This window comes from Peromyscus leucopus, chromosome 4 (assembly GCF_004664715.2).
Source record: "Peromyscus leucopus breed LL Stock chromosome 4, UCI_PerLeu_2.1, whole genome shotgun sequence".
Taxonomy (NCBI): domain Eukaryota; kingdom Metazoa; phylum Chordata; class Mammalia; order Rodentia; family Cricetidae; genus Peromyscus; species Peromyscus leucopus.
This window is the reverse complement of record NC_051066.1, coordinates 127,295,570-127,323,158: the sequence shown is the minus strand read 5'-3', so window position 1 is coordinate 127,323,158 and position 27,589 is coordinate 127,295,570. Positions and strand designations below refer to the sequence as shown.

At 36.9% G+C, this 27,589-nt stretch overlaps 1 protein-coding gene across 2 annotated transcripts; it reads left to right on the top strand.

The window, feature by feature from the left end:
* On the top strand, nt 1–27,096 carry Rad21l1 (RAD21 cohesin complex component like 1). 2 transcript variants are annotated; one of them, XM_028893433.2, is made up of 14 exons: nt 1–88; nt 2,435–2,610; nt 2,956–3,085; nt 4,757–4,850; nt 6,960–7,066; nt 10,289–10,459; nt 12,246–12,338; nt 13,195–13,308; nt 14,536–14,762; nt 15,135–15,231; nt 16,365–16,489; nt 20,916–21,005; nt 23,929–24,006; nt 26,536–27,096. In XM_028893433.2, the coding sequence occupies exons 2-14, from the start codon at nt 2,467–2,469 to the stop codon at nt 26,722–26,724; spliced, it is 1,659 nt and encodes a 552-aa protein (XP_028749266.1). In that variant the 5' UTR covers nt 1–88; nt 2,435–2,466; the 3' UTR covers nt 26,725–27,096. The 2 variants fall into 2 exon arrangements, with proteins under 2 accessions (XP_028749266.1, XP_037061182.1); XM_037205287.1 differs by lacking the exons at nt 1–88; nt 2,435–2,610; nt 2,956–3,085; nt 6,960–7,066 and having other exon boundaries at nt 4,764–4,850.
* The last annotated feature ends 493 nt before the right edge of the window (nt 27,097–27,589 follow it).

Below are 27,589 nucleotides of genomic sequence, written 5' to 3'. Positions count from 1 at the left end.
TTCACCCGGCAGCCCGGAGCGGCGGGAGACCTGCGTCCGGGATCCCCGTCGGCGTGAGGCGCTCCCCAGCTCGGACTCTACCCTGAACGTAGGGCGGGGCCTGCGAAGCCAGGCAGGCTGGGGGCGTTAGGCGGGCTGGGTGAGTTGGGGGTGGGGGTGCAACTGGGAATTCTCTCGGCTCCTGGCGCCGAGCTCCCCTGAGGCCCGCCTGAGGAGAGGAGGACTTGGTCCTGCTCTGGCCTGGGCTTCCCGCAGCGAGACGTCTGTGGGGAGCACGTGACTGCTGCCCGCACCTCTCAGCGTTCCCATCACCCCTGGCTGCGGCCCGACCCTCAGCCCCTCCACCCCTGACCCCTTCCCTCAACCCCAGGCCCTCCTGTGGGGCCTCGCCCTCCCCTTGACCTCACACTCTCTCCTCAAGCCCTCACCATCCTCCTCACCCCAGACCCTCACCCCCAGGCTTGCTTGCCCGGCCCCTAGACACCTGCCCAGGCCACACCTCCCGGCCTTCCCTGCCCTCTCTTCCCCTCCCGGGATGGGTTTCCGGGAATCTGTCCCATCCCCTGCTCCCGCTTCCTTGTGTCAGCCTTGGCCTCGCCTTGCATGAAGTAATCTGTACAAAAACTAAGGGGTGTTGGTGGGATGGGGAGGAGGAGCACCCGCGGGTGGGGTGGGGATACATGCTCAGTAAAGCAGCGCCTCCAGAATGTAAAATCCCAGCGTTTGGCTTTTTCTCTTATTTATTATTTTAATCTATTGCTGAAAAATTGTTTTAATTGTCTCACACTTGAGAGCAATATATATATATATTGTAGGTTTGAGACAGGATTTTCTTCATGTAGCCCTGGCTGTCCTAAAACTTGCTCTATAGACCAGGCTGACCTCGAACTCAAGAGATCCACCTGTCTCTGCCTCCCGAGTGCTGGGATTAAAGGTGTGCGCCACCGTCTGGCTGGGAGCATTTCTTTTTAAACGTAGGTTTGGAATTAATTCCAAGACACTGAAGGGAAATAGAGCCATTGCAGGGCGGAAGCCATAACCATATCGAAGTGTCTCCCTGGGGACTGTGGTTTGGTACATAGTGTAACCTTTAGTTTGATTCTTGTGGAAATGGGCATTGATCAAAGTTGACCTACGTTTTTAATTCTGTGGCTGACTTTATATTTGTCTTCATTTTGGCTCAGTGTTTCTTTTTACTAAAACTTTGGGTAGGAAAAAAGTTTCTATGGGGCGGTTTCAGATGAGGAATGAAAGCAATAATTTGTACTCTAAAAGTAAAAATGATATGACATCTCTCCTCATTTTTTACTTTGAAATAAAACCTTATGGTCTCATCAGCAGTGCACACTATAAAAGTATCCATTTATTTCCTGTCTTTTTGTTAAGCAAAAATTATATTAGCCTTACTCCAAAATATTAAAATTCAGTGGTGGTTTCTTTTCTGACTTCTGATTCTTTTTCTGTGCATTCTTTTCTTTTTTCATTTTATAGTCCTTTGGAATTCTGTTGTTTTAGCTTCGACATTAATATATTTATTAATTTATTAATAATTATTAATAATTAATAAGCCAGGCATGGGGGACATATGTGTAATCCTAGCACTTGGAAGAAGATCCAAACCACCTTGTCTATAAGCAAGGCCCTATTTCAAATAATAATAATTAACAGTTAATAATATTTTGCCTCCTAGAGAAAAAAAATGAGGTTACACACCTGGATGTAAATTAATGATACGACATCAAATTCTTTTTTTTTTTTTTTTTTTTTTTTTTTTTGGTTTTTCGAGACAGGGTTTCTCTGTGTAGCTTTGCGCCTTTCCTGGAGCTCACTTGGTAGACATCAAATTCTTAATTGTTAGGAATCAGATGACCTGTTTCTGGGTTTTGTCCACTTCTTTTTATTGTTTCCTATTTCTTCTCTCCCCACCCAGAAACCTTGTAACTATTTTGTTACTATATTCTATGTAGAATAAAACAAAATTTGAGATCATTGATTAGAATACATTTAAACTGGGTGTGCTTCACAAGTTTCTAAACAGGGCTTTACTTTAGCCTTAGTTTAAATCATATTCTAAATGAGATTTTCTTTCTTTCTTTCTTTTTTTTTTTTTTTTGTTTTTTTGTTTTGTTTTGTTTTTTGGTTTTTTGAGACATGATTTCTTTGTGTAGCCTTGGCTATCCTAGAACTAGCTCTGTAGACCAGGCTGGCCTCAGACTCATAGAGATCCACCTGCCTCTGCCTCCTGAGTGCTGGGATCAAAGGTATGTACCACCACTGCCCAGCTGAGATGCTCTTTTTGAATGAGACAATAACATTGGATTAGGAGATAATTTGAGTATTATTTTGTAGAATTAATGACAAGTTTTGTTCACAGTAAATGAATACTAAAAAAGTTTTCTTATCAAATTTAAGACTTTTTTTTTGTTCTCTCCAGTTCCTTGAATATAATTAAGGAATACAGGCAACATGTTCTACACTCATGTACTTATGAGCAAACGAGGGCCACTGGCCAAAATATGGCTTGCAGCTCACTGGGAGAAGAAACTCACAAAGGCCCATGTGTTTGAGTGTAATCTAGAGATAACCATTCAAAAAATTATTTCACCTAAGGTATGTTACTGATTAAAATTATAATTTGTATTAGCCATGGCTGCTGTATAAGAATTAAAATACATTTCCAAGACAGTTTTGCTTCTCAGATGATCGTTTTTAATTCTCCCCTAAATTATTGTCTGCACAAAGGCACTCTAATATGGCATTTAAGTGAAGCATGGCTTTGCTAAATAAGCAAAAATAAAAGTCAGTCATTTTAGATGGTGAGGTGAAAAGTGGTTTACTTTAATAAGAATATAACATTTGCTTTTCAAAGAGAAATTACAGTTTCCTTAATTTTCAAAGAACAGAATTTACAAACCTAATGTTTATTATTCTGATGTTTTAAAAAATTATTCAAAGGTGAAAATTGCACTCCGAACTTCAGGACACCTTCTTTTGGGAGTTGTTCGAATCTATAATAGGAAGGCAAAATATCTTTTGGCAGATTGCAGTGAAGCATTTCTTAAGATGAAGATGACATTTCGCCCAGGTATACATACATTGTTCATTTGTGTCACTGTTGATTACTTTCATCACTTTTGTGTTGGGTGATCTCTTAATTAACCCCATGCTATATATAATGAATATAAACTTCATTTTGACTGAATCTTGTTTCCATAAAGATAATTATATTCTTTCCCTTGTTCTTTTTCTGTGTTTGTAGGAAATAGTCATACTGTCCAAAACTTTTATATTTTATGTATTAATATAAAAAATATACTTAAAATCATCACGATTGTATAAGAAACCAATACACTTTTTTTTTTTCTTTTGGTTTTTTGAGACGGTTTCTCTGTGTAGCTTTGCACCTTTCCTGGAACTCACTCTGTAGCCCAGGCTGGCCTCGAACTCACAGAGATCTGCCTGCCTCTGCCTCCTGAGTGCTGGGATTAAAGGCATGCACCACCACCGGCAGGCTCCAAATACACTTACTTTTAATGGGTCATGTAGTTTGCCATACCTCTTTTGCCTTTATGAGAGTGAAATTAGAAACTGACAAAATGTAAATATTGATAATTGTAATTGTTTTTAAAATTCTTGAAACTCTTAAATTACATGGTAATTATGAAGTATTATCAAAATCCCTAGACATTCTGCAGTGCTGTATATTTATATGTGTTATAAATATAATTCCTTAAAATTTTAATTTACATATTTGTTTTACTTTTAAGATATGCATCATTTTCTGCCTTTGTCATATTTGTTTAGATAAAGGTCTTTCCTCCATCCTTAGTCTTCAAAGCTACCCAAAGGAATCATCTTTATCATATACATTTTCCTGATCTCTTACAGTACCTGTGTTAGTGCCTTTCATATACCATCCCTACATCAACATTTGCAGACTCTGACTGATAGCTTTAGAATCTTTAGATAGATTTATATGCATACTGACTATGTTTTATTTGCTCATTTATTATTTATGTATCCCACAAATATTTATTGATTCATACTTTGTGATTAACATGTTAGGCTTTAGAATACAAGGACAAGAAAAATAAATAGTACCTTTTCAGTCTAATGAGGAACTCAGATAATGAAAATGTTTTAAAAACTTAGTATAATAATTACAGATTGTGGTCATGCTGGGATTAAAGGCATGTGCTACTGCACCTGTTAGTGGTCATGTTATAAAGGAAACTAAACCAAGATCTACACCCGAAAATAACAGAGGAGTTCATTTTATAGGTTAAGTTAGGGAAAACCTTTGTGAGGGCATAAAAGTTAAACTCACACTTGAAAAATGAGACGTACTTTGTACATAAGTAGTGACCAAGGGAATGGCAGTATAAGCAAACGGAACTACAAGTACAATGTCTTGAGTTGAAAAATGCTTGCCTTTTTCAGGGAACACAAGGCTAGTATGTCTGTGGAGTACAGTGATGGAGGAGAATGTCCATAGATGATGTATGATAAGAGTGCAGGGCTATAGAAGCCCCAGTCAGAAATTTAAATTTATTGTAGTGAGGAAGGTCTTTAAGCATGAGAATTACCTGATCTGTTTGCTTTTGGAAACTGATATTCTGTCTACTTCATAAGAAGTAGACTGCTGAGGGACAGAGTGGATATAGGGAAGCCCATGAGAGATGATAAAGATTTAACTGGAAGTTTAATGTTTCATGAAGGATTACTGCTTATTATGTTTCTTTTTCGATATTTTCAGGACTGGTTGACCTCCCAAAAGAGAATTTTGAAGCAGCTTACAATGCTATCACATTGCCAGAAGAATTTCATGATTTTGACATCTATAATATGAAGTAAATTATTTTGCTTTCTTTTTTCACATTCAGATTTAATGACAGCAACTTCAGTTAGATAACAAGTGAACAAGTACAGCTGACAAAGGCTTAATTATGGTGTGAAATTTGAAGGACCAAAACAAGAGTGTCTCATATTCACTGAGTGTCAGTATTGACAGTGTATTCGTCTAGTAAATACTTACTAAATAGATGCCTTTCCTATGCGAAGCACATTCTAGACATTGACGTGATAGCAATGAAGAAAATAGTTCCTGGCCTAATGAATCTTATATTTTAGTTGGTATAGATTGATAATAAATAAATATGCAATATGAAGATAAATAAATCTTAAAACAAACAATAGGATTGTCAGGAAAGGATTTTCTGATAAAGTAAGAACACAAGCCTGAAGGAGCTAAGGGAACAAACCTGTAGTAACACAGAAGAATGTTCCAGTGGAAACACCCAGTGAAGTAAAAAGTCTGAGGAAATAAGGCAGATGAAAATACAAGAACCGAGTGGAAAGGCTGTAAGGCAGAGTACACTGGGCATGTTCAGGAACAGCAAGAAAGCAAGAGAGATGGGGTGGAATGAAAGAAGGTCTGGGTAGTAAGTAAATGAGGTCAGAGAAGGAGCAGAAGATGAGGTGACAGGGTTGTAGGCTACAGGAGAGCTTTTATTTTGCTGGGAGTGGAAGCACAGGGAAATTTTGAATAGAGAATAGAGGAGTGACCAGATCTCACTTGGTCTCAGCATGTTCCCTCTGGCTACTTCACTATAATGGGAGGGAAAAGGAAAAGAAAACTTGTCCATAGGAAGTAGTATGTAATTAGTTTTCAAACTCCACTTCATTAAGATGGTAGCAGTCAAATCAATGGATATCTGTGAAAGGCAGAATAATAATGATATGTTGATGAATTGGATGTGGCCCTAAAGAAGAAAAGAATGACTGTTTGATTTGGAGCATGTCCTTAGTTCATATTTCTATTGCTGTGAATAGACACCAGAACCACAGCAACTCTTATAAAGGAAAGTATTTAATTGGAGCTGGCTTACAGTTTCAGAGGTTTAGTCCATTATGACCATGGTGGGAAGCATGGCTGCATGGCTTGAGCATCTGAGACATCAAAGCCCACCCCTAGTGACACACTTCTTCCAACAAGGTCACAACTCCTAATAGTACCGCTTCCTAAGAGCCTATGGGAGGTTTATTCAAACCACCATAGGGCATAAAATGGAGTTACCACTTACTAAAACTAGGATAATGAAAGATGATAGGTTGAAGAAAGAGAAAGAAGGAAGTAAATTAGGTTTGGACAACATATAATTTGGGTCTGAACTCATGTACATATTTCTCTAAGTTCACATGTAAAAACTTAAACCCCATGGTGATGGTATAAATGATGGGAGTCTTTGAAAGTGGTAAGGTTTTAAAAGGAGAGGGCCCTTTTTAATGAGGTCAGTGGCATTATAAAAGAGCCTGAGGAAGCTTTCTTGTACTTCCACTATCTGAGGATACAGTATCAAAGTGCTTTCTCTGGAGAATAGGCCTGTACTAGAGACTAAATCTGTGGTGCCTTGATCTTGGCCTTCCCAAACTCTAGAATAATATGTAATAAATTTCTGTTTATAAATTACCCAGTTCTTGTCATAGCATTAACAAAGGAAGACCAAAGTCAAGATGCCATAAATTTAGAGGCATTGCTTTCTGGTCTTACTACATCTTCACATGGTATAAGGATTAAGATGTTAGTGTGGGGCTGTACAAGCTCTGTTCATGAAAACAACCCTCATGACTTGGTTACTTCCTAAAGGCCTCATCTCCTAATAGCATCACACAGGGATGTAGATTTCAGTATTTGGACTTGGAGGGAACACAAACATTCAAGCCATAGCAAGAGTGACCCTCTATACAAATGCACAAGTAAGGTAACAACTAAGAACCACCACTGGACTTAATAATCTGAAAATTATTTGTATAGACATGTGTCTAAAAGTTCATGTGCATAAAAATACTATTGATAAAGTAAAAATCCTTCTATCATAAACTAATTTTAAGTTTTTTCCCAACATTTTGTAAAACCATAGTGTGCTATACATACATTTCCTAAATATGTTTCTCTATAGTGATATTGATGCTTCAGAGCCCATTGCTCAGAACCAAAGCAGACCAGAGGAAATTACACTTAGAGAAGAATATAGCAATGATCTACTTTTTCAAGATGGGAGCTTTGGTGAGAATATTTGAGAAACCAAAATTATAAGACGTCATCAATAATATTTACATTTTGTGAAAACAGTGGTAATAGAGATATCCATAGAATGAATGTTTTCATGTATAAATGTAGTCTCCAAAATTTTTTTTCTCTTTTTTTCTGTTCTAGATGCTAATACCCTCTATTAGGGGATATTTCTTTATCATTGTACAACCTTTTTTTGAATTTCTATTATATATCAGGTGCTGTCATAGACAAGAACAGTACTAATATTTAAAGATGTAAGTTCTGGGGCATGGTGGCATATGCCTATAATCCCAGCTAGGGCTTTATAGTATGACCCTGTCTCCCTTCTCTCCCCCCTCCCCAAAAAAAAGAAAAGTAGTTTGTGCCCTCAAAGGAGAGATATCTAGATTAACAGTTGGTATAGTTAATATATATGGTTTTATATGTATGCTGCATAAAATTCCTTCAAATGTATTTTGTCCAGTGTATGATGAGTATCAGTTATAAAATAACAGATTTAAGTCACCTTGAGAATGAGGAGAAAGAAATGCTACCACAGTAAATAATGTACAGCTTGATTATGAAACATGCAATGATTTTTGAAATGTTAAAATATGTTTGGAAAAGGCATATGGTTTTTTTAGTTTTTTGGTTTTTTTGCTTGTTGTTGTTTGTTTGGTTTGGTTTTTTGAGAGAGGATTTCTCTGTGTGGCCCTGGCTGTCCTAGAACTTGCTTTGTAGACCAGGCTGGCCTCGAACTCAAATCCACCTGCCTCTGCCTCCATTGCTGGGATTAAAGGCATGTGCTACCACACCCAGCTACTGATTGATTAAAAAAATATATATATCTGAACTGTCTCCCATATCTTTTTGCTTTCTTAGCTTCAATATTATACTGCCTTCCTGGAAATCTTCCTCCATTTCTTGTGATATTTTACACATTTCTGCAAGGCTAATTAATTGTCTTTAAGTACTTTTTTGTCCACCTTTTATTCCTCTCCCTAAGCACTTTGGGTTCCTGTGACTGTATCAAACCCCTGATATTCCTCTCCTCAGTGCCCTTTATCAATTTATCAGCCTCAACATAGGCATTTTCCTCTACTGAAGAGTATGTCTTACTATCTAACCGGTTCTACTTAGTTGTTCACAGTTCTGTTATCTTACATAATTCAGAAAAGTGGAGAAACATATCAGTCTGCAGTTCTAGATTTGAATCTGGACTGTTTTCTATCAGTTGGGTGTGTGTACTCAGCAGATGACCTAACTGAGCCTCATGGCCCTGTCTGTAAAGTTGAGATCCTACTAGCAACATCACAGATTATTTTCTTTATTCTTGCCTTTTGTCCTCTCCACCAATATGTGATTTTCCCCAAAAACCTTAAGAAATGTTTTATATTAATCTATCCTATTATTGATTATAATATAAAATTGAAGGTTATGATTATTTCTTCTCTGTAATCTCAGGTTAGATAGATAGATTGGTAGGTAAGTAGGTAGACAGACAGACAGACAGACACAAATGACAGCTTCACTACCTAACCCAGTCTTATGTGGAACTCAGATTGGCTTGCTGCAGCCTTCTGAGTGCTGGAATTATAAGTATGCAGAACAATAACCAATTTACTTTCAAACTTTTGAAATGCCCAACACTCAGAATTTAGTGTCTGTTCTTGAGTGTTATTCTTTGATTGAGGAAGGTTGGTTTTCCTTTTTGGAAAAAGCTGCCCCTGAATCATATAAACACGTTCTTAGTTCTTTTTCAAAAAGTGACTAAGTCCATTTAGTAAAACTGTTTTAAAAAACAGTTTAAATTTAATTTATTTTTATTTTATGAACATTAATGTTTTGCCTGCATGTATGTCTGTGTGAAGGGGTCGGGTCCTTTGGAACTGGAGTTATAGACAGTTGTGAACTGCCATGTGGGTGCTGGGAATTGAACCCGGGTCCTTTGGAAGAGCAGTTGGTGCTCTTAACTTCAGAGCCATCTCTCAAGCCATTTAGCAAATCTTTAATCCATTGTGATGTAGGTCTATATATGAATGTACAATATGGGTGATACTTCATTATTTTCTTTGCTGTATGAAAATTAACATGGATTATTGGGAGAGAAAACCATCTTCTGTCTCCAGGGTTCAGAATCCTGGACACAGTGACTTTAAAATCTAAAGGTTGGACCGCCGGGCAGTGGTGGCGCACGCCTTTAATCCCAGCACTCGGGAGGCAGAGGCAGGCGGATCTCTGTGAGTTCGAGGCCAGCCTGGGCTACCAAGTGAGTCCCAGGAAAGGCGCAAAGCTATACAGAGAAACCCTGTCTCGAAAAACCAAAAAAAAAAATAAATAAATAAAAAATAAAATAAAATCTAAAGGTTGGAAAGAACATGCCAGAGCTGACTTTGGATCCTCTGTAGCCATCAGTATAACCTAATGACAAATTAGATCTGGCTCCAAGCCTTTCAGTGATTAGTTTTATTATTTGTACAATGAGTATTATGCCTTCTATTACATACTACAATTAACTAAGTGCTCAGTTAATGTTAGCTGACTGGCTATGCTCTTTTTAGTGTTCTATCTCCAACTCCTAGTACATTCTATAAATATTTACTGAATTATTATTATAAGCCCATTCTTCAATATTTTAGCAAACATTGGGGCAGGGGGGATTTCTCTGTTTAGCTCTGGCTCTCCTGGAATTGCTCCGTAGACCAAGCTGGCCTCGAACTCCCAGAGATCTGCCTGCCTCTGCCTCTGCCTCCTGAGTGCTGGGATTAAAGGTATGTGCCACCACTGCCTTTTTGTTGTTTCAGAGACAGCATTTCTCTATGTAGTCCTAGGCAGATTTTCCAAATTCTTCTTAGGCATAAACTGTTCAAGCAGTTGTCTGTATAAAATTATATGAAATAATGCTTGGTCAAACAGAATGTGTCCTACATAATGTATAGGGAATCAGTCTACTCCCATGGCATTTTGACTTTCTAGGACATGACTAAACTATATTATAAGTACAAACTCTACTGAATGCTCTGGCATTTTTTCCTGTTGTATTGGGAGAGTATTAAATTTGAAATCTATGTTGATTAACTGGATGTCTTCAATTGGATAATTCAATAATTTTAAAGCTTTTATTTTCCTCATAGAATGAGGATGAATTATACTAGATGATATATTAGTTTCCTCTAACTCTAAAAGTATATGTTTCGGTGATTAGTTTGTCACTAATGGTATATATTTGTATAGGGGATGAACCTGAACTCCTCAGAAGACATAGCCTCTTTGATGACAACATATTAATGAACTCCAGTGGTCTTGTAGTTGAACATAGTTCTGGAAGCCTCATTGAGGAAAAATCTTTATTCTTTGACAATGGAGATGGATTTGGAGATGAAGGAGCTGCAGGAGAAATGATTGGTATGCTTTCTGGTCATAAAATATCAAATATTTTAATCAAATTACTGTAATATATCTGTTTTGTTACATTAAATTGAATTTTCAGATATATATATGTGCTTGTAGGCCAAATTATTCTCCACATATGTTTTCAAAGTCTATATATTTAGTCTAGGCCTAAGTTAATAGTCATCTGCTTAAAGACATTTCTATAGAAGCTATTAACTCCTGTCTATTTTTATTTGTATCCTTAAACTTTGGAAAGAAGTAAGGTTACTATACTCTTCACAAATGTACTAGACTATATGCTGGTAACATTGTCTTCTTTAATACAAATTGTGGAATAGATATTCTTCAGGGTCAGTGTAGCATTTTATATTAAAATTACAATATTAGTATAAAATATACATTTTGGAGAGACTGGAAAAACAAAAGTATGTATTTTAAAGATTATTAGTTATATGAAGTACATTTTTTTCAGTTTACATTAAAAGTCCAGTTATCACCCAGGCATGGCAGCTCATACCTGTAATCTTAGCATTTGGGAAGCTGAGGCAAAAGAATCATGAGTTTAAGGCCAGCCTGAACTATATAAGGAGTTCTAGGCCAGTTCAATACTTAATGAAACCCTATCTTGAAAGAGAAAAGGGAATAGGGAGCAAAGAAAAGAGGGATGGGAAAGAAAGAAGTGTGGTTACGCTTTGTGTAAATCAGGGCTTCTTAAAACCTTTTCCATCCACAACCCCCTTTTGTCCAAGAAATTCTTATGTGGTCCTGGGTATACAAAGTAAGCATGCAAGGGATTGGAGAGATGGCTCAGCAGTTAAGAGCACTGATTGCTCTTCCAGAGGACTGGGTTACTAGCACTCACATTAAGGTTCACAACTATCAGTAACTCCAGACCCAGGGAATCCAAGGTCTTCTATGGGCACTGTGTACATGTGGCACACAGATATACATACAAGCAAACACCCAATACACATAAAATAAAAAAACACATTGTAAAATTTTTAAAAAATGTCCATACAAACCAAGTGTTTACTGATAGTAAGCCAAATAAATTTATTCTAAAAATAATTGTTTTGTATACTATATAATTTTACCATTTATTAAAATAAATATTTATGAAATTGAGATATATGCTTTCATACTTTTACATTAGAAAAACTAGATCTCTGCTAAAGTTTTGATAATCCAGGATATAGAGCATTTTCAGTGGTTTTCAAAGTTGATCAATATTTCAATTTTAGAATTTGTAATGCTGAGAACAATGAATTGAATAAATAGTCATACAAGATGATAGAAGTATGTTTAGCTATAATCTAAAGATGTGCTAATTTGTGAGGAATGATGGTAGGAAAATATTAAATGTCTTTAATATTTTACTATTTACTATAACTAAGTCATGTTTCTGTTAGAACAGAAAATGTACATATAGTAAAAGCAATGCAATTCATAACATACATTAATCTTTAATCTGTGCCAAGATACTTCAGTCAGTGTGTCTGGCACTGTAAGGCACATGATAGCACACACAGTGCAAAGTGCACATTGTGTGTTCAGAACCAAGGCTGCAGTGAAGTGGCGCAGTGAACTATGGGTGAACACTGCCAGAAATAATTTTGATTTTTAATTGGTTTTCCTTGTTGCCAAAATTTTCACAACACCCCAACCCCTCCTAATTGAGTTATGTGACCCCCATATGGAGTGGAAACAAATAATTTAAGAAGGAGGAATATAATGTCTTGTGTAAACTAATGCTAGTAAATGTGTAGTGAATAAAAAGTATTTATTTATGTTTTTAAAGACAATCTATTGCAAGATGAGAATACCCTTTTAGAAGACATATATTCGAACAAAGAAACGTCTCTGCCTCCTGAGCTTCCTAGTAGTATAATGGGTATGTTGAAATCTTTTGCATATAAAAGGTATACATTCTGATGTTTGGAACTTCTAAGTTTCAGCAGCACTGTAATGAAGAACATTGTCCTTCAAATTCTCTTCACCTAATACTAGACAGTGTAGAGTGTAGAACAGGAAGTTAGATTCTGAAAAAGTTGCTAACCAGGATTGGCTTTAGTAATTCATATTTATTCTTCTCAAGCAGTATGCTTTCAAATCCTAAAAAGTAATATGTTATATCAGAAGAAAAATTATCACATTATGTGGCTTGACCATTGGTATACAGTTGAGAGAAGTTATAATTTTTCAAGTGAGCATATTTTTCTCTACTTCAAATTCTTACCAAACTATCTCAGATGAGTTGATGCCTTTAAGATTTTTTTTTTCCGTAAGTATTAAAAGTATAATTATCCTCTTTTTTGTTTTTTCACAATGTTTGATGTTACATTTCCTTTCTGGCACAATAATCAAAATAAAAAATATAAAAATTATTGGGCAATCAAAACTTAGCTATTGTTCTTTATGAGTCAATTGATGGCTCAATAGAACATAGATACTTTAGTTGTCATAGCAAATTTCTATCGGTCAGTTTTTTGTTTTGTTTTACTTCTGTGTGACTGTAGCCTGAGATATCTCATATGTAAATGAGGGTGATGCCACTTGACTCACTCAAATGTTGTGGGTCCCAGACCATTTATTACTGAACTTCTTTGCCTCTGTAAAATTCATGACTATAAGAATTTATGTATCATCCCAGCTAGTAGCATTTCCTCAATTATTTTTTACTTTATTTCTCATATTGTCTTCTAATGTGTAGTATAGTCGTCATATGCTTCTGTTTCTGCTTTTATTAGTAGAACCAGGTAATTCAGATGACCAATACCTACCTGAAGACGAAAAAGTAGATGAAACAACATTATTATCAAATGAAGAAGAAGGGTTTACTCTTGACCCAATTGATGGTTTAGGTAAGAGGTTTCATGTTTTTATTTTTATCTTTGGTACCCTGCTATCCTAATTGCTTTGAGATATGCAAACAATCCATAGAATGTTATAGAAGGCTGCCAGCATGATAATAGCATTGGGCATTAAATAGGAGAAGAGTATGAAAGAAATCAGAGATAAGTTTTTCATCACATCTAGTCCTATTCAAATCATATGTCCAGTTTGGGAAACTGGAAATTTTTTTCTTTATTAAGAAATTCTTTTATTCATTTTATATACCAACCACAGATCCCTCTGTCATTCCTCCTTCTGCTCCCTCCCAGCCTCCCCCATCCTCAACCTACCCCCCCCTCCCCTCCTCCACAAAGGTAAGGCCTCCTGTGGGGAGTCAGCAAAGCCTGGTATAGTCAACTGAGGCAGATCCAAGCCCCTCCCCCCCCTCCCCCCCCCCCCCCCCCGCCGCCGCGCCGCCGGGGCCCCCCACCCCCACCCCGTATCAAGGCTGTGCAAGGTGTCCTGTCATGGGTAATGGGCTCCATAAAGCCAGCTCATGTACCAGGCATAGATCCTGATCCCACTGCCAGGGGGCCCCTTAAACACCAACAAGCTACACAACCGTCTCACTCATGCAGAGGGCCTACTCCAGTCCCATGCAGGCTCCACAACTGTTAGTCTAAAGTTCATGAGTTCCCACTAACTTGGTTCGGTTGTCTCTGTAGAGGGAAACTGGAAATTTAAAAACTGAGTTCAATTCAAAACATTTTCAGCTTTACTAAAGAAAAGCTTGACTTCTACCTTCTGTGTGATGTGGAATTAGCTACCTACTTTGAATTCATATATGAATTTCAGTTTGGGGAGGTGAAGTACACTGGAGAGATACACATTAATGTTTTGAAACATTATCCTGTTACACATTTAAAAAAACAGAAAAGAAAGAAAAGAAAAGCTCCAGGTTCTTTAACTGCCCATTCCCTCTTTGCCATGTTTCTTTAGTTGCCCACTTAATTAACAAGTGAACAGAATCCCTCCTAAGCCCCTTCAAACAATACCTTGAAAAATGTATCAGCTTTTGACTGATCAGATACTCTAACTTTGCAAAAACCTTGCAAAGCTTATTTTCAGAAAACAGAAGGGTTTCTTCCCAGTGCAACTCTGCGGGTTATTTGTGGTATACTTTCCTTAGATATGTAGTAGCCTAGAATATCATTTTACAAAACTTTCTAAGTCCATTTATACCTGTTTCTCTCTAGACATCACTGAGAGAAGGAAAAGCAAAAAGAGGAGGTTGCTCGTAGATCCAGTGAAGGAGATAAGTAGCAAGACTATGCATAAGCAGCTTACTTCCTTTGTGGACACTCTCATGGTTCTGGACCTTGCACCTCCCACACAAAGACTGATGATGTGGAAGAAGAGGGGAGGAGTGGATACACTTCTGTCAACTGCGACCCAGGATCTGATTCATGATGAACTGAAAATGGTAATTGTTTCCATCCTTTTGCATGAATATGATGCTTGTTTCTAAATTAATGTGTTCATATTTATAATATAATTAGACATGTGGGAAGAAGAAACCATTATTTTAAAACTTAATTTGTGTAATAATTGTGTGTAAATGGCTTTTTTCCCCCAAGACAGGAACTCACTATATAGCTCTCACTATCCTGGAACTTACTACATAGATCAGGCTGGCCTTGAATTTACAGAGATACACCTGCCTCTGCTTCCAAGGAATGTACCACTATGCCCAGCTTGAAAAGTTGTGTATGATTGGCCTTTACTTTTTTAGCATATGAGCTTGTGCTTTATTGATTTGCTTTACTAATACAAGAATATAAATGTGTTTTTACAGTTGTTTGCAAAATGCTTCCTGTCCTTTGACTTTAAACTTGCAAAATTGATGCAGAAGGAGTCAGTAAGGAAAGAAGTGGGAACTAAAAACATTCTAGGTAAGATTTCCTAATTCTGTTAATGTCAAGGGGAATGTTGTATTAACAAAAATTGAACTTTATATTTCAGAATGAAAACTAGGCTCAAATACATATTTACAAATATAGCCACTATTTGTAGAAGAGTATTTTAAACTTAAAATATTACCTTAGTATAGCATTTTTCTGCTTTTTGTATTAATTTCTGCCCCGAGACTTCACTGAAAAGATGAAATATAGGCCATTCCTGGTGTCACAGGCCTGTAATCCCACCTACCCCAGCAGAAGGATTGCAAATTCAAGGCCTGCCTGGGTTATAGAGCAAGTTCAGAGCCAGCCTGGCCAACTTAGTGAGACCCTGTCTCAAACTAAAACACACTAAAAGGGGCTGGTGGTGTAGTTCAGTGGTAGAGTACTTGTCTAGAATGTGTGAGGGCCTAGGTTTAATCCCCAGTATCCTCTCTACACACATACAAAAGATTTTATTTATTTATATTCATATTTATACACACACACACACACACACATACACACAGTGTGGATAATTTTTCTCTCTCTAACCTCCTCCACCCTGAAGGCAGTATTCATCAATTCTTAGAAAAGAAAGTCTTTGTGTTTAGCAGAATAATATTTCATTTTAAAACAAGCTAAAACTCAGATAGTGATAAGAACAGTACATAAATATTACAACTACTCTGAGACAAATATCACCATCTGCCTAGAATAAAGTTCACAGAATGTTAATAATCACTCATTATTGCTGTGACAATTATAAAGTAATGAAACCAACTTATGTGATGAATAAAGTTCCTTTTCCCAGTGACCATTTCTGAAGTCATTGGTATTTACAGAATACTACACCACAATGAGCTTTAAACTGTGCCTGTAGTCCTGTGAGTGAATGTGTGAAAGTGAGTGAGTGAGTAAGGATGACTGGAGGATGATGGGGAGTGGAAATGATAAGGAAACAGAGGAGGGGAAAGAGAAGATATAAATTATGTGAGATGCAGGCGAGTATGAAAAAGTTGTGCACTCCTTATTTAAATTCTTGGATTCCAAGTTACTGGCCAGAAGTTTTCTTTTTGAATAGCCATATGCTAATTCAAGTTTGAAATGCACTTTCGTAACATTTTCTTCACTTCCTTGTAATTAAGAGCTCTCAGTGATAGAAGAGCCCAGTTCCCACAGAGAGTTAGATCAACCCCAGTCTTGGAAGGATGTGATTGTTGAATCTGTGGGTAGCTTTCAGGAAGACATCAATATGAATATTAACTCTGAGGTAAGTTAGCCAGAGATAATCATTGAAATATTTTTTATGCAGCTCTAGTGAAGTAATATTGAGAGGCTGATACATACTCTCACATATATTGTTCATATTTCATCTTATGTTGTTCAACAATTTCTCAAAGTGTCTTTACTGTTATAAGATAAAAATATAATTTTAATCTGCAAGACAGTATTCCTTTAAAGTTTAGGATAGTGAATCACTAGATAAGGTAGTTTTATACTGAAATAATATTTTATGTAGCTTAGTAAATGAGTGATTGTGCTTGAATCTGGTTGTATTTTGAAAACCTTACTAAGCCCTACATTGAATGAGTTATGGCATCTCCTAGAACTCTAACCAGATGTTTTTATATTGTTTTTCATCATAAATTCACCCATATTTTCCCTCTAGAACAACATTTTAAACTTCGCAACTATCTTTGCCTTTAATTTGAAAGACTATCTGAAAGTCTATGACCAAAACAAAATAATTTTGTCACTCTGAAGGAACAGGAAAACAAAAATTTTCTTTGAGAACAGTTTTTATTTGAAAAGCTTAACTATTTGAAAACAAATTTTTAAAAATATTTTAAAATATTTTTATACTAAAATATATAAATAAATATAATATAAATTTTTATATTAATTAAAAATATAGCCGGGCAATGGTGGCACAATCCCAGCACTCAGGAGGCAGAGCCAGGCAGATCTTTGTGAGTTCAAGGCCAGCCTGGTCTACAGAGCGAGATCCAGGAAAGGCGCAAAGCTACACAGAGAAACCCTGTCTCAAAAAAACAAAAACAAACAAATATATATATATATATATATATATATATATATATATATATATATATAAAGTATTTTCTCTGTTGGGCGTGGAGGTACATGCCTTTAATCCCAGCACTCAGAAGCAAGCGGATGTCTGAGTTTGAGGCTAGCCTGGTCTACAGAGTTCCAGGACAGCCAGGGCTTCCCAGAGAAACCCTGTTTTGAAAAATAAAATAAAACACTTTATCATTTGTCACTTAAATATTCGGGTCTTACTTATAAAAATAAGCCAATGCTTTTCAGCTGTGTTCCCTCATCATTGTAATTTTTTTCCTGTGAAAAAAGGAAGGCTTTTATTGGGGGTAAGGAAACACACACACACAAACAGGAGGCACAGTGAGAAAGACTCCCTGCAGAGCAGGGGGTTGGAAACTTGGGAAGCCGAGCCCTCATCAATGTATTTTGATAACCACTCAGAGAATTCATCCACATTGAAACTGGATGCCCTGGGAGGAAAGACAGTTTCAGAATACATTAAAACAGAACATATTCTACTAAATACTTGATAATATACTGCATACTGATATGGTGAGTTGCCATGCTATCTGCCATTTTGGGGCTTGGACATTTGCTAGAATGCACCTACTGAAATTAGGAAAACTTGTTTAATTTGTGATTTTGGGAAGGAAAATATAAGTGCAGTTATCAACTGCTTATTTGCAAGAATTAGATTTTTCTTCTTGTGCTGTACCAGTTCTTTTGACTCTTACTCCTTTATACTATGCTATGCTCTAATCTTCATTTCTGTTCTTACTTTGTTTTCTAAATGGTGAAGAAATAGGAAATATAGTAAAGTATGGGAGCATACACAGTGAGTTTAAAGGGACAGAAAAATGTTGATTCTGATCAATCATTTTAAAATCTCAAACAGAATTTTTGTATATAGTAATTATAAATTTGACATTACTTAAAATATAGAATATTCATAGATACTAGAAAAGACAAAATATATGCTAAAGAGTAAAGAGCAATGCCTTCTAGTCACTAAAATATTTAAAGCTGAAGTGAAAAAAGTATAATAGAAAATCCTCCTGTCTTACTCAAGATCAGAGATGGCAGCTGGGGAACAGGGCTTAGTGACAGGTTAAGGATGGAAGGGACCAATGCCTTACAGCAGTGAGAAGAGGAGGAGATGAGGGAGAGTAGAACATTTCTGGCCTTTTCTCTTTTTCCTTTTTCCCTTGTTTTTGCTCTCCTTCTAGAAGATACAGATCATTTTTTGTTGTTTCAGTGACCACTCATGTGTTAGTCCTGTCACAGTCCTGGTAGGGATACGAGTGCTCTAGCCCTCACTCTCACCTCCTCTGCTTGCCCATGCAGGTTTCTTTCCTGCCTCAGAAAGCTGGTGCTGGCCTGAGTAACCGCTAAACAAGATACTTCAAAGGAAAGCAATCTCAGCAGCGCAGCAGTAGAGGCTCCAATGTGGAGCCTGCATGAAGAGAAGAAAGGGAGAAGTAGTGTGCAGGGTCCTTCATTTGTGGTGGTTTGAATAAAAATGGCCCCCATAGGTCCATAAGGAGTGGCACTATTAGGAGGTGTGGTCTTGTTGGAGGAAGTGTGTCACACTCTCTTATTGCTGCCTGTGGATCAAGATGTAAAACGTTCAGCTCCTTCTCCAGCACCATGTCTGCCATTCTTCCTGCCATGATGATAATGGACTAAACCTCTGAACTGTAAGCCAGCCCCAGTTTAAATATTTTTCTTTATAAGAATTGCTGTTGTCATGGTTCACAGCAATAGAAACCATAAGACAGAAGTGATAGGCCTGACCATGCTTTTGTTTGGAGGAATGTGAACTTTGGGACCAGATTAGAAAAGCAGTTGAATTCTTAATTGAGGCTTAATGGGCCATCCTAGTAGGAGAATGGAAGAGAGTGGTGCTGAGGGCGATTTGAATTGTGAGGGCCTGGCTCAAGAGATGTCAGAGGAGAAGAATTTTAGTATGTGGCCTACTGCTCTTGTGGTATTTTGGTGAAGAATTTGTCTGCTTTCTGCTCTTGTCCATCTGCCTGGCGATAAATTGAAGAGTTTTGAATTAATTGCATTGGCAGAGGAAATCTCAAAACAACCTAATATGGACTCTGTTATGTGGACAACCTAATATGGACTCTGTTAGTGGTTATTAGTGTCCACTCTTATGCAGATTTATAATGAAAAAGAGAAAGCTGATCAAGGAAAAAATACAAAATGTATGATTTAAGGAGAAAAAGCACTAGGAAGTGTAAAAAGATTAAAGAAAAGCCTGATGCTAAGTGGAATAAAGGGAGTGGTGACCTCAGAGCAAGACCCCACCTAGCTTAGCTTCCAACTTGTGGAAAGGATTGAAGAAAGTGAAAAGCAATTAAAGAAAAGCTTATGGCCAGGCATAGTGGTGCACACCTTTAATCCCAGCACTCCAGAGGCAGAGGCAGACGAATCTCTGAATTTGAGGCCAGCCTGATCTACAGAGAAAGTTTCAGGACAGCCACGCTTAGATAGTGAAGGAAACCATTGAAAACAGAGCGCTAGTGAAGATGTAATTGAACGAAAAAGGCCATATTCCAATCCCAGCAAGCAGCAGAATTTGGCAGCTTTGGCCTCATGGTTCTGGCTTTAGAGTCAAAGATACCAGAAAGGGATTAGGGAATCTCCCTCCATGTCTAAGGAAAGTTGCCTAGCCGAGCATATCTCCGAAGTGTCCCTACATGGAGGCCTAGAGAGGCTATTATGTGAAGCTTGCGAAGTTGAAGCTTGGATGATTACCTTGGAGACCCCTAAATGTTGGAGATGACAGAGTTGTAGGATACCTGCCAAGAAAAGCTGTCAGCAGGGAATGGAACCAGGCCAAGAGGAAAAAGTATGTTGCAGTCAACAAAAGGTGAAAGAAGTTGGAGATCTGAAGAACATTTTAATATCAGACAGGAAGATGCAGAGTTTGCCCAGCTGGCTTTTGGGGGTTTTTTTTGGTCCAGTCTTTCCTCATTGTGCTCCCTTTTGGAATTGTAAGGTACATCCTGTGCCATTATACATTAGAAGTATGTGATCTGCTTTTTCATTGATTTTATGGGGAATTACTGTTAAGAGATTGCATGAGTCTCAGAAGAGACTTTGGACTTTACAATTTTAAGCAAGTTTAAGACTCTTATAGACTATGAGGACTTTTAAAGTTGGACTAAATGCATTTTTTTATTATGATATGGCTTCAAGCCTGTGAGGGCCAGGAAGTGGAATGTGGTGGTTTGAATAAAAATGGCCCCCATAGGACCATAGGAAGTGGCACTGTTAGGAGGCCTTATTGCAGGAAGTGTGTCACACTCTCTTCCTGCTACCTGCAGATCAAGTTATAGAACTCTCAGCTCCTTCTCCAGCACCATGTCAGCCTGCATGCCACCATGCTTCCTGTCATGATGGTAATGGACTCAACTCTGAACTGTAAGCCAGCCCCAGTTAAATGTTTTCCTTTATAAGCTATGGTCATGGTGTCTCTTCACAGCAATAAAAACCCTAAGTAAGACAATATGTTAAATTAATTTGAGAAATTATCATTTATGTTAATAAGTTATTTTTAAAAATTGAGCTGTTCATATTATAACCACTAGCAGAATTACCTGTAATTTCTGAATTTTCTTTAGCAGGAAATATTTGAAACAATTTCTCCACCTGCTGAGGGATTATCTTCAATGAATGCTTCCTCAGCCCAAGAAAATTGCCCAGTTGAATTGGTAAATATATTTGTAGTCTTTGGGTAATTTTTTCATATTTAATTAGTTATTTTTAGATTTAATGTAATTTTGGCAATTTCATATATATACAGAATGTACATGATAATCCTATTAACTCTATTATTCTAGCATATCCCCCACCAACTCTAGGAAACCTTAACAAAACTCAGTATATTTAAAAAAGGACATGGAGGTAGAAGGAGTGACTAATAGAGAAGAAAGGAATATTCTTAAAAGTTGTCTTCCTAAACGTTAATGTTTTATTTACTTAAAATTTGGTTTGCAAAACTGCTGTCTTTATTTATAAGTTTATAATTTAAATTTATGTTCTCAAGAAATACGTTTAGCGTGGCTTGGCGGCCCATACCAGGCAGGAGAATGAGTGTGAAGCAAACACTGATGACGTAGCCCAGGCTAGTGTGTTTCAAGCAACAGCTGAGGTATTTGTAAATGATTTGATGAGCTATGAAGAATTCCCACGACTTTTTCTCATACTTAAATTATTTTTGAGACTTTAGATAAAAGCAAGTATATAATTTTATGCTTAGCAAAGGTAGGGTCATGTTTTAAAATGTTGAGAATCATTACTGTTTTAAATCATTCTTGCCTTTGGAGATTATACTATATTCGGATATAACCTAGAGCATTTGAAGTTTTATTTTTTAAGAAATAGTGTGAGCATCTCTTCCTCAATATTGGCACAAAACCTGTGTCTGTAGGAAAATTTTAAAATCAGAAAGTGAAAATGCTTAAAATCAGAAAATGGTCTGCTTAAAGGGTCACATTTTGATAGCAAATCCAGAAATTAGACTCACTGACTCCATATGCATTACTACCTGCTTTTTTTTTTCTTTTCTTTCTTTCTTTTTTTTCCAAGATTTTTTTTTTAATGTACTCCTGGCTATCCTGGAACTAGCTCTGTACATCAGGCTGGCCTTGAACTCAGAGATCTGCCTCCCAAGTACTAGGATTAAAGGTGTTGCATCAACACTGCCTGTAGCTGGAGTTTTCTCCAATCCTGCCCAGCCCCACGGACCCCACAACTGCTTATAGAATAATCACTCAGAAGCTCATTTTAATTAAACTGCTCAGCCATTAGCTTAGGCCTACCATTGTCTAGCTCTTACACTTATACTCAGCCCATTTCTGTTCATCTATATGTCACCACGGGTTCCATGGCTTTACCTGCTGCCTTTACATGCTGCTCCCTGGATGGCAGACTGGCATCTTCTGACTCAGCCTTCCACTTCCCAGACTTCTCCTCTCTCTTTGTCACACCTATACTTCCTGCCTGGCTACTGGCCAATCAGCATTTTATTTATCAATCAATCATCCACAGCAACTGCCTGGCTTCATTTTTTTTTTAAAGATACATGCATGCATACACATAAAATAAAAATAAATCTTTTTAAGATTTAAAAATTTTTATATGTATGAGTGCTTTGTCTGTATGAAAGTACACCATATATGTTCCTGGCCCCTGGAAAGCCAAAAGAAGGTATTTGGTCCCCTGGATCTGCAGTTACAGGTGGCTACGAGCCACCATGAGGGTGCTGGGAACAAAACCTAGGTTTTCTGCAAGAGCAGCCAGTGCCATTTCTCCAATCCCTAAGTTACTTATTTGAACCTTATCCCACAGTACTGAGGGCATTTTTTAACTTAAATTTTATCAAAAGTTGTTTAGTAAATACTATCAAATCACCTATTAAGTCCTGATGTTAAATTTTTAGATTTATTATTTTTATTTATGTGCATGTGTGTATGCCTACATGAATTTATGTGCACACAGGTGACTGAAGAGTCCAGAAGAGGCTATTGAATTCCCAGAATAAGGGGTTATAGATAGTTGTCAGTTACCTGATGTGGTTCTGGGAACCTAACCCAGGTCCTCTTCAGGGGCAGTAAGCACTTTCAACTACTGTGCCATCTCGATAGCCTCTTAACTTGTTCCATTGTTTGTTTGCTGTTGCACACTATGGTCAGAGCTAGCCTAGGAAAACTGATAAAGTAGGTCAGAACTGCGGCTTCTCACTGGCAGCCCTTTGCAGCCTGTTCTGTTTTCCTTGTTGTTGTTGTTACTGTTGTTTTTTTTTTTATCAGACAGATCAATACCTTTCTTGCGACCCCATTCTCAACTCATATGGTGTTAGATTGTAAGAGATTAGACTAAATATCAAACTGTCTCTGGAGTGATTAAAAGACAAAAGAGAAAACCAATCTGATGACATGACAGGCAGTGAGTTAGTGTTATGTAGACGAAATGCCTCAAAGTCTGAAAGGTCTCTTAAACCATTTTTAAGGGTGTTTATGTCACCAACCAAGTTCATACAAAGACCTTGAAACAACAGATTTTCTACAGTTTTTCTGTTTACTCCTGTCACTGGAGTTCAGATTGGCCAGACTGAAAATCCTAGCCCAAAGCAGCTGAGTTTGCTAACTACTTTTCAAAGTACATAAGGGCACAAGCTCTGGGCTGCATCACAATAAAGACTATAGTTTCCTGCTTTGCATCTCTTTATCAGAAGGCATGCCTGGAGGCAAGGTACAACCCCAAACAAGTTTTTGTTGTGTGACAAAACTTTTGCTGGGGATACACAGTGCATACATCTACTCACCCTAGACAAAGAACCTACAATAGACCAAAGTACCACCAAAGCCTAGCTTGGTGAACCAGTGAGTTTTATTGGGATTACTTATAGGAGTATGCATGCCAGGTTACTTAGCTTTCCTGTTTTAATCTTGAGGAAGCTGTTATACAGTAGTTGTCTCATGTTTGTGTCATTCTTCCCTTCACCAAACCAGAAATTTTGGGGGCAGGATTGTGTTACAGTTGTATCTCTGTAGTAGCTAATGCAGTGCTTGGTGAATAGTAAACACTCAATAAAATTTGCTTAAATTAAATATTTATCAATCATTCAAACAGGAGTCATCAGGCAGCAAACAAAATACTGAGGCAGAGAAATGGAATCAAAGATTATTTCAGACATTATATGAATTACGGGTAAGATGGTATTTTTATTTTATTTATTTTGTGTGTATATATGCATGTGTAGTGTATGTACACATGTATATGCATGTTCTAGTATGGGGATACATGTATGTGTGGATGGTTGTGTATTGTAGGCCAGAAATAGACATCAAGTGGCTTCCTCAGTCACTCTCCACTTTATTTCCTGAGACAAGGCCTCTCACTGACCCCAGACTTTACTGATTCCATTAGTCTAGCTAATGAGCTTGCCTTGGAGATCCTCTGCCTCTGAGAATATGTGAACTCCAGTCCTTATAATTGCAGAATAAACACTTTATCCACTGAACTATTTCCCTAGCCCTTGATTTTTATACTAAAAAGTCAGTAATATATTGATTGAGGATCCAGATATTTATGAAAACAAAATATTTTTTATGTTTTGTTGATGACAACAAAAGCCACTGGAGTGAAATGGTTTTAAGTGATATACCTAAGGCTAAATATAGAAAGGTTATTAAAGGATGACTATCAGTTTCTATTTCAAAGATTATGTAATAATCAGTTTTCACTGAGGCTTCATAGTGTGATTACAATTATTTTCATGTAAATTTTGTGGCTGTGTTATTTGGTTTATTATCTCTTTTTAAAAAATAAAAAGTTTGTTTTGTCTGTGTGTATGTCTGGCATCGTGTGCATGTAATGCTTGCAAAGGCCAGAAGAGGATGTTGGGTCACCTGAAACTGGAGTTACAGGTGGTTGTGACTCTCCATGTAGGTTCTGGGAATAAACCTGGCCCTCAGCAAGAATAGCCAGTGCTCTTAACTGAGCTGTCTCTCTAGCCCTTTATTACATGATTGTATTTCCTTAATGTCTGTGTACCTATCTGTAATTATTTTTTCAAATTGTTTGCCAACTTAATAAAACCTCTTATTATGTGTATTGACCCATTAGTTCCCCACTTTGCCTCTCATTATACTCCTGTTCTAATTCCATACTAGTTACTCTTATGTCTCCTCCACAGCTTTTGTCTTGGGACATTCCTAAACCACAGACATAGAAAATTCCTTGTCTCCTCTTTGTTTCTCTGTTTGTGCTTTGATCTTTATCGTAAATCTTTTGTCAGTACTATATCACAACTTCTCAAAATAAATGGTGTATAGGAGATAGCAAGTTTTCAAACAAAGCCTAAAAATCTGTTTATTTTTAACTTGAGTTTGATTAGTTGTCTCTATACAACTTGGAAATACTTTATCTGATAAAGTTTTGTAACATATTTATGTTGTTATTGAAGCCATGCACTGTCTTGTTTTATGATCTTTTGTAGTGATCTTTATTTTCACTCTGGAAGCTTTTAGATCTTTTCTTTGTCCCCAATGCTCTGAAATTTCATGATGCTGCACTCTGAGGGGTTTTTATTTGCTTGTTTTTTCAAGTTTATTGTATTGCTTTGAATTGGGTAGTTTAAATCACTATTTTTATATTCTGTTTTTTAATTTTTAAATTTGAACTTGACTTTTTAAAATTTGAACTTCCTGGTGCTGAAGAGATAGCTCAGTGGTTTAAAAGCACTTGCTCTTGCAGAGGACTCAGGTTTGAATCCCAGTATTCACATGGTGGCTTACAACTATCTGTAACTCCAGTTCCAGGGGATCTGACACCCTCTTCTTGCCTCCAGAGGCACCAGACACACACAGAGCACAACATAAATGCAGGCAAAACACCCAAACACATAAAATATTTTTTAATTAGACTTCCTTCTTGTTGCTCATTATACAATGAAATATTTTACCTATTAATTTATCAAGTATTTTAGACTGTCAAAAGTTCATATTGACATTCCTAAAAGTACTTTGCAGTCATCCAAGGATATGATAGGTATAAGATACTGGCAAATTTTTGGTCCAGTATTTCTGGGTAAATAAAAACTATACTTTTGTAAGAATCTGATTCCAAATCCTAGTCTTCATTAAAGGTACTATCTTCCTCCATGATTTAATACTGTATCTTACTTAATATTGTATCTCACTTATTTTTAGTAGGTATGCAGGCATGATGACTCCAACCAGGAGATGTTTACATAGCTACATTCCCCTGCCACTGAAACTTACAGCATTTCCACATTTACCACAAAAGTTATTTTACAGGCATCTCTAATGCCTTTAAGGTGAAGACACACAATGAACTGATTATTCATTATATGTGAAACCTCACAAAGTCCTGTGAGTTTTTCCTATTTGTAAGACAAAACTAATTGCACTTTCCATAAGAGATATTTATGTTTCCATAAGAGATATATATATCACTTTTAAAAAACTAAAATTTATATAACATATAAATTTGTATAAAACTTAGTAGTTTTGTGTGCATTTTCTCTATAAAACAGGTTTGGTCTCAGTGACCTATGTTTTTAGATGTTTATTAGAGTCATTCTCTTTCTCTTTTTAAAGATATCATAGTTACTTATCAAAAATTGCCATATTTGTTGTTCATTATGCATCCACAGACTGCTTTACTTCTAATAATTTTTCCCTTTTCTTTTCTCTTTTTTAATTATTTTCCCAGGAATTCAACAAGATGGGAATGAAGTCCTTTAGTCTGATAAAGCTATGCAGAAATAGTGACCGAAAACAGGCAGCTGCCAAATTTTATACCTTTCTTATCCTGAAAAAACATCGAGCTATTGAGCTGAGCCAGAGTGTTCCCTATGCAGATATTATAGCTACAGTGGGACCAATGTTCCATAAGATATGAAAGAAATCCAGAGCATGCAGGTTTATGCCATCACTGGCATTTCTGCATAGACTGTTCAGTTTGCTGCAGAAGCTATCAAGAAGCAGCAGATGGTCTGGCCCATTTCACAGACAGTCTGGCCTCCCATTTTCTATCTAGAGGGCAGAACCAATCACAACCAGAATTGGAAACCTATGTGGAGATAGTTAAGTCACTTTTTAACTTAACTGATTTATCATTTCCCTGATCTGAGGACTACATTTAGATTGTGTTTAGCGTGCATTGTAAAATACAGTGTACCTTCAGGAAACATTCAAGTGTGTTTGGGTTTTTTTTTTGGTTGGTTGGTTTGGTTTTTGGTTTTTTTGAGACAGGGTTTCTCTGTGTAGTTTTGGTGCCTATCCTGGATCTCACTCTGTAGACTAGGCTGGCCCCGAACTCACAGAGATCTGCCTGCCTCTGCCTCCCGAGTGCTGGGATTCAAAGTGTGCACCACCACCTCCCAGCCTCAAGGATGTTTTATAAAAGACTGTTTTACATTGGATTATTAAAGTTTGTAGAGTTAATGAATAGTTAATATTTTTTTACTTGTAGACATTAGTTTATTTGAGCTACTTTGTATCATCATTGATAGTACCTATTTCTCTAATTTTAATCTAATATCTTAGTTAAAGAATTATAAAACATTTTAAATTACCTGAGTTACTTTTAGTCTGCTTATAGGCCATGTAACTTTTTCATTTAATATTTAATAACTTTATTGTCACTATTAATGTCTTAGTGAAACCAAAGCTGCTTATGTTAAAAACAAAATAAAACAAAAAACTGGCAGACACTTGTTAATGTTTTACCTGCACATTCAGTCATAGTGAAGACCACTGAAACA

Bases quoted from the DNA above. Each gene is read 5' to 3' on its own strand.
- Rad21l1 (XM_028893433.2), top strand. From the start codon at position 2,467: ATGTTCTACACTCATGTACTTATGAGCAAACGAGGGCCACTGGCCAAA. The intron at 12,339-13,194 runs GTATGTTGAAAT...TGCTTTTATTAG, and splicing joins GCTTCCTAGTAGTATAATGG to TAGAACCAGGTAATTCAGAT. The intron at 21,006-23,928 runs GTAAATATATTT...TCATTCAAACAG, and splicing joins AAAATTGCCCAGTTGAATTG to GAGTCATCAGGCAGCAAACA.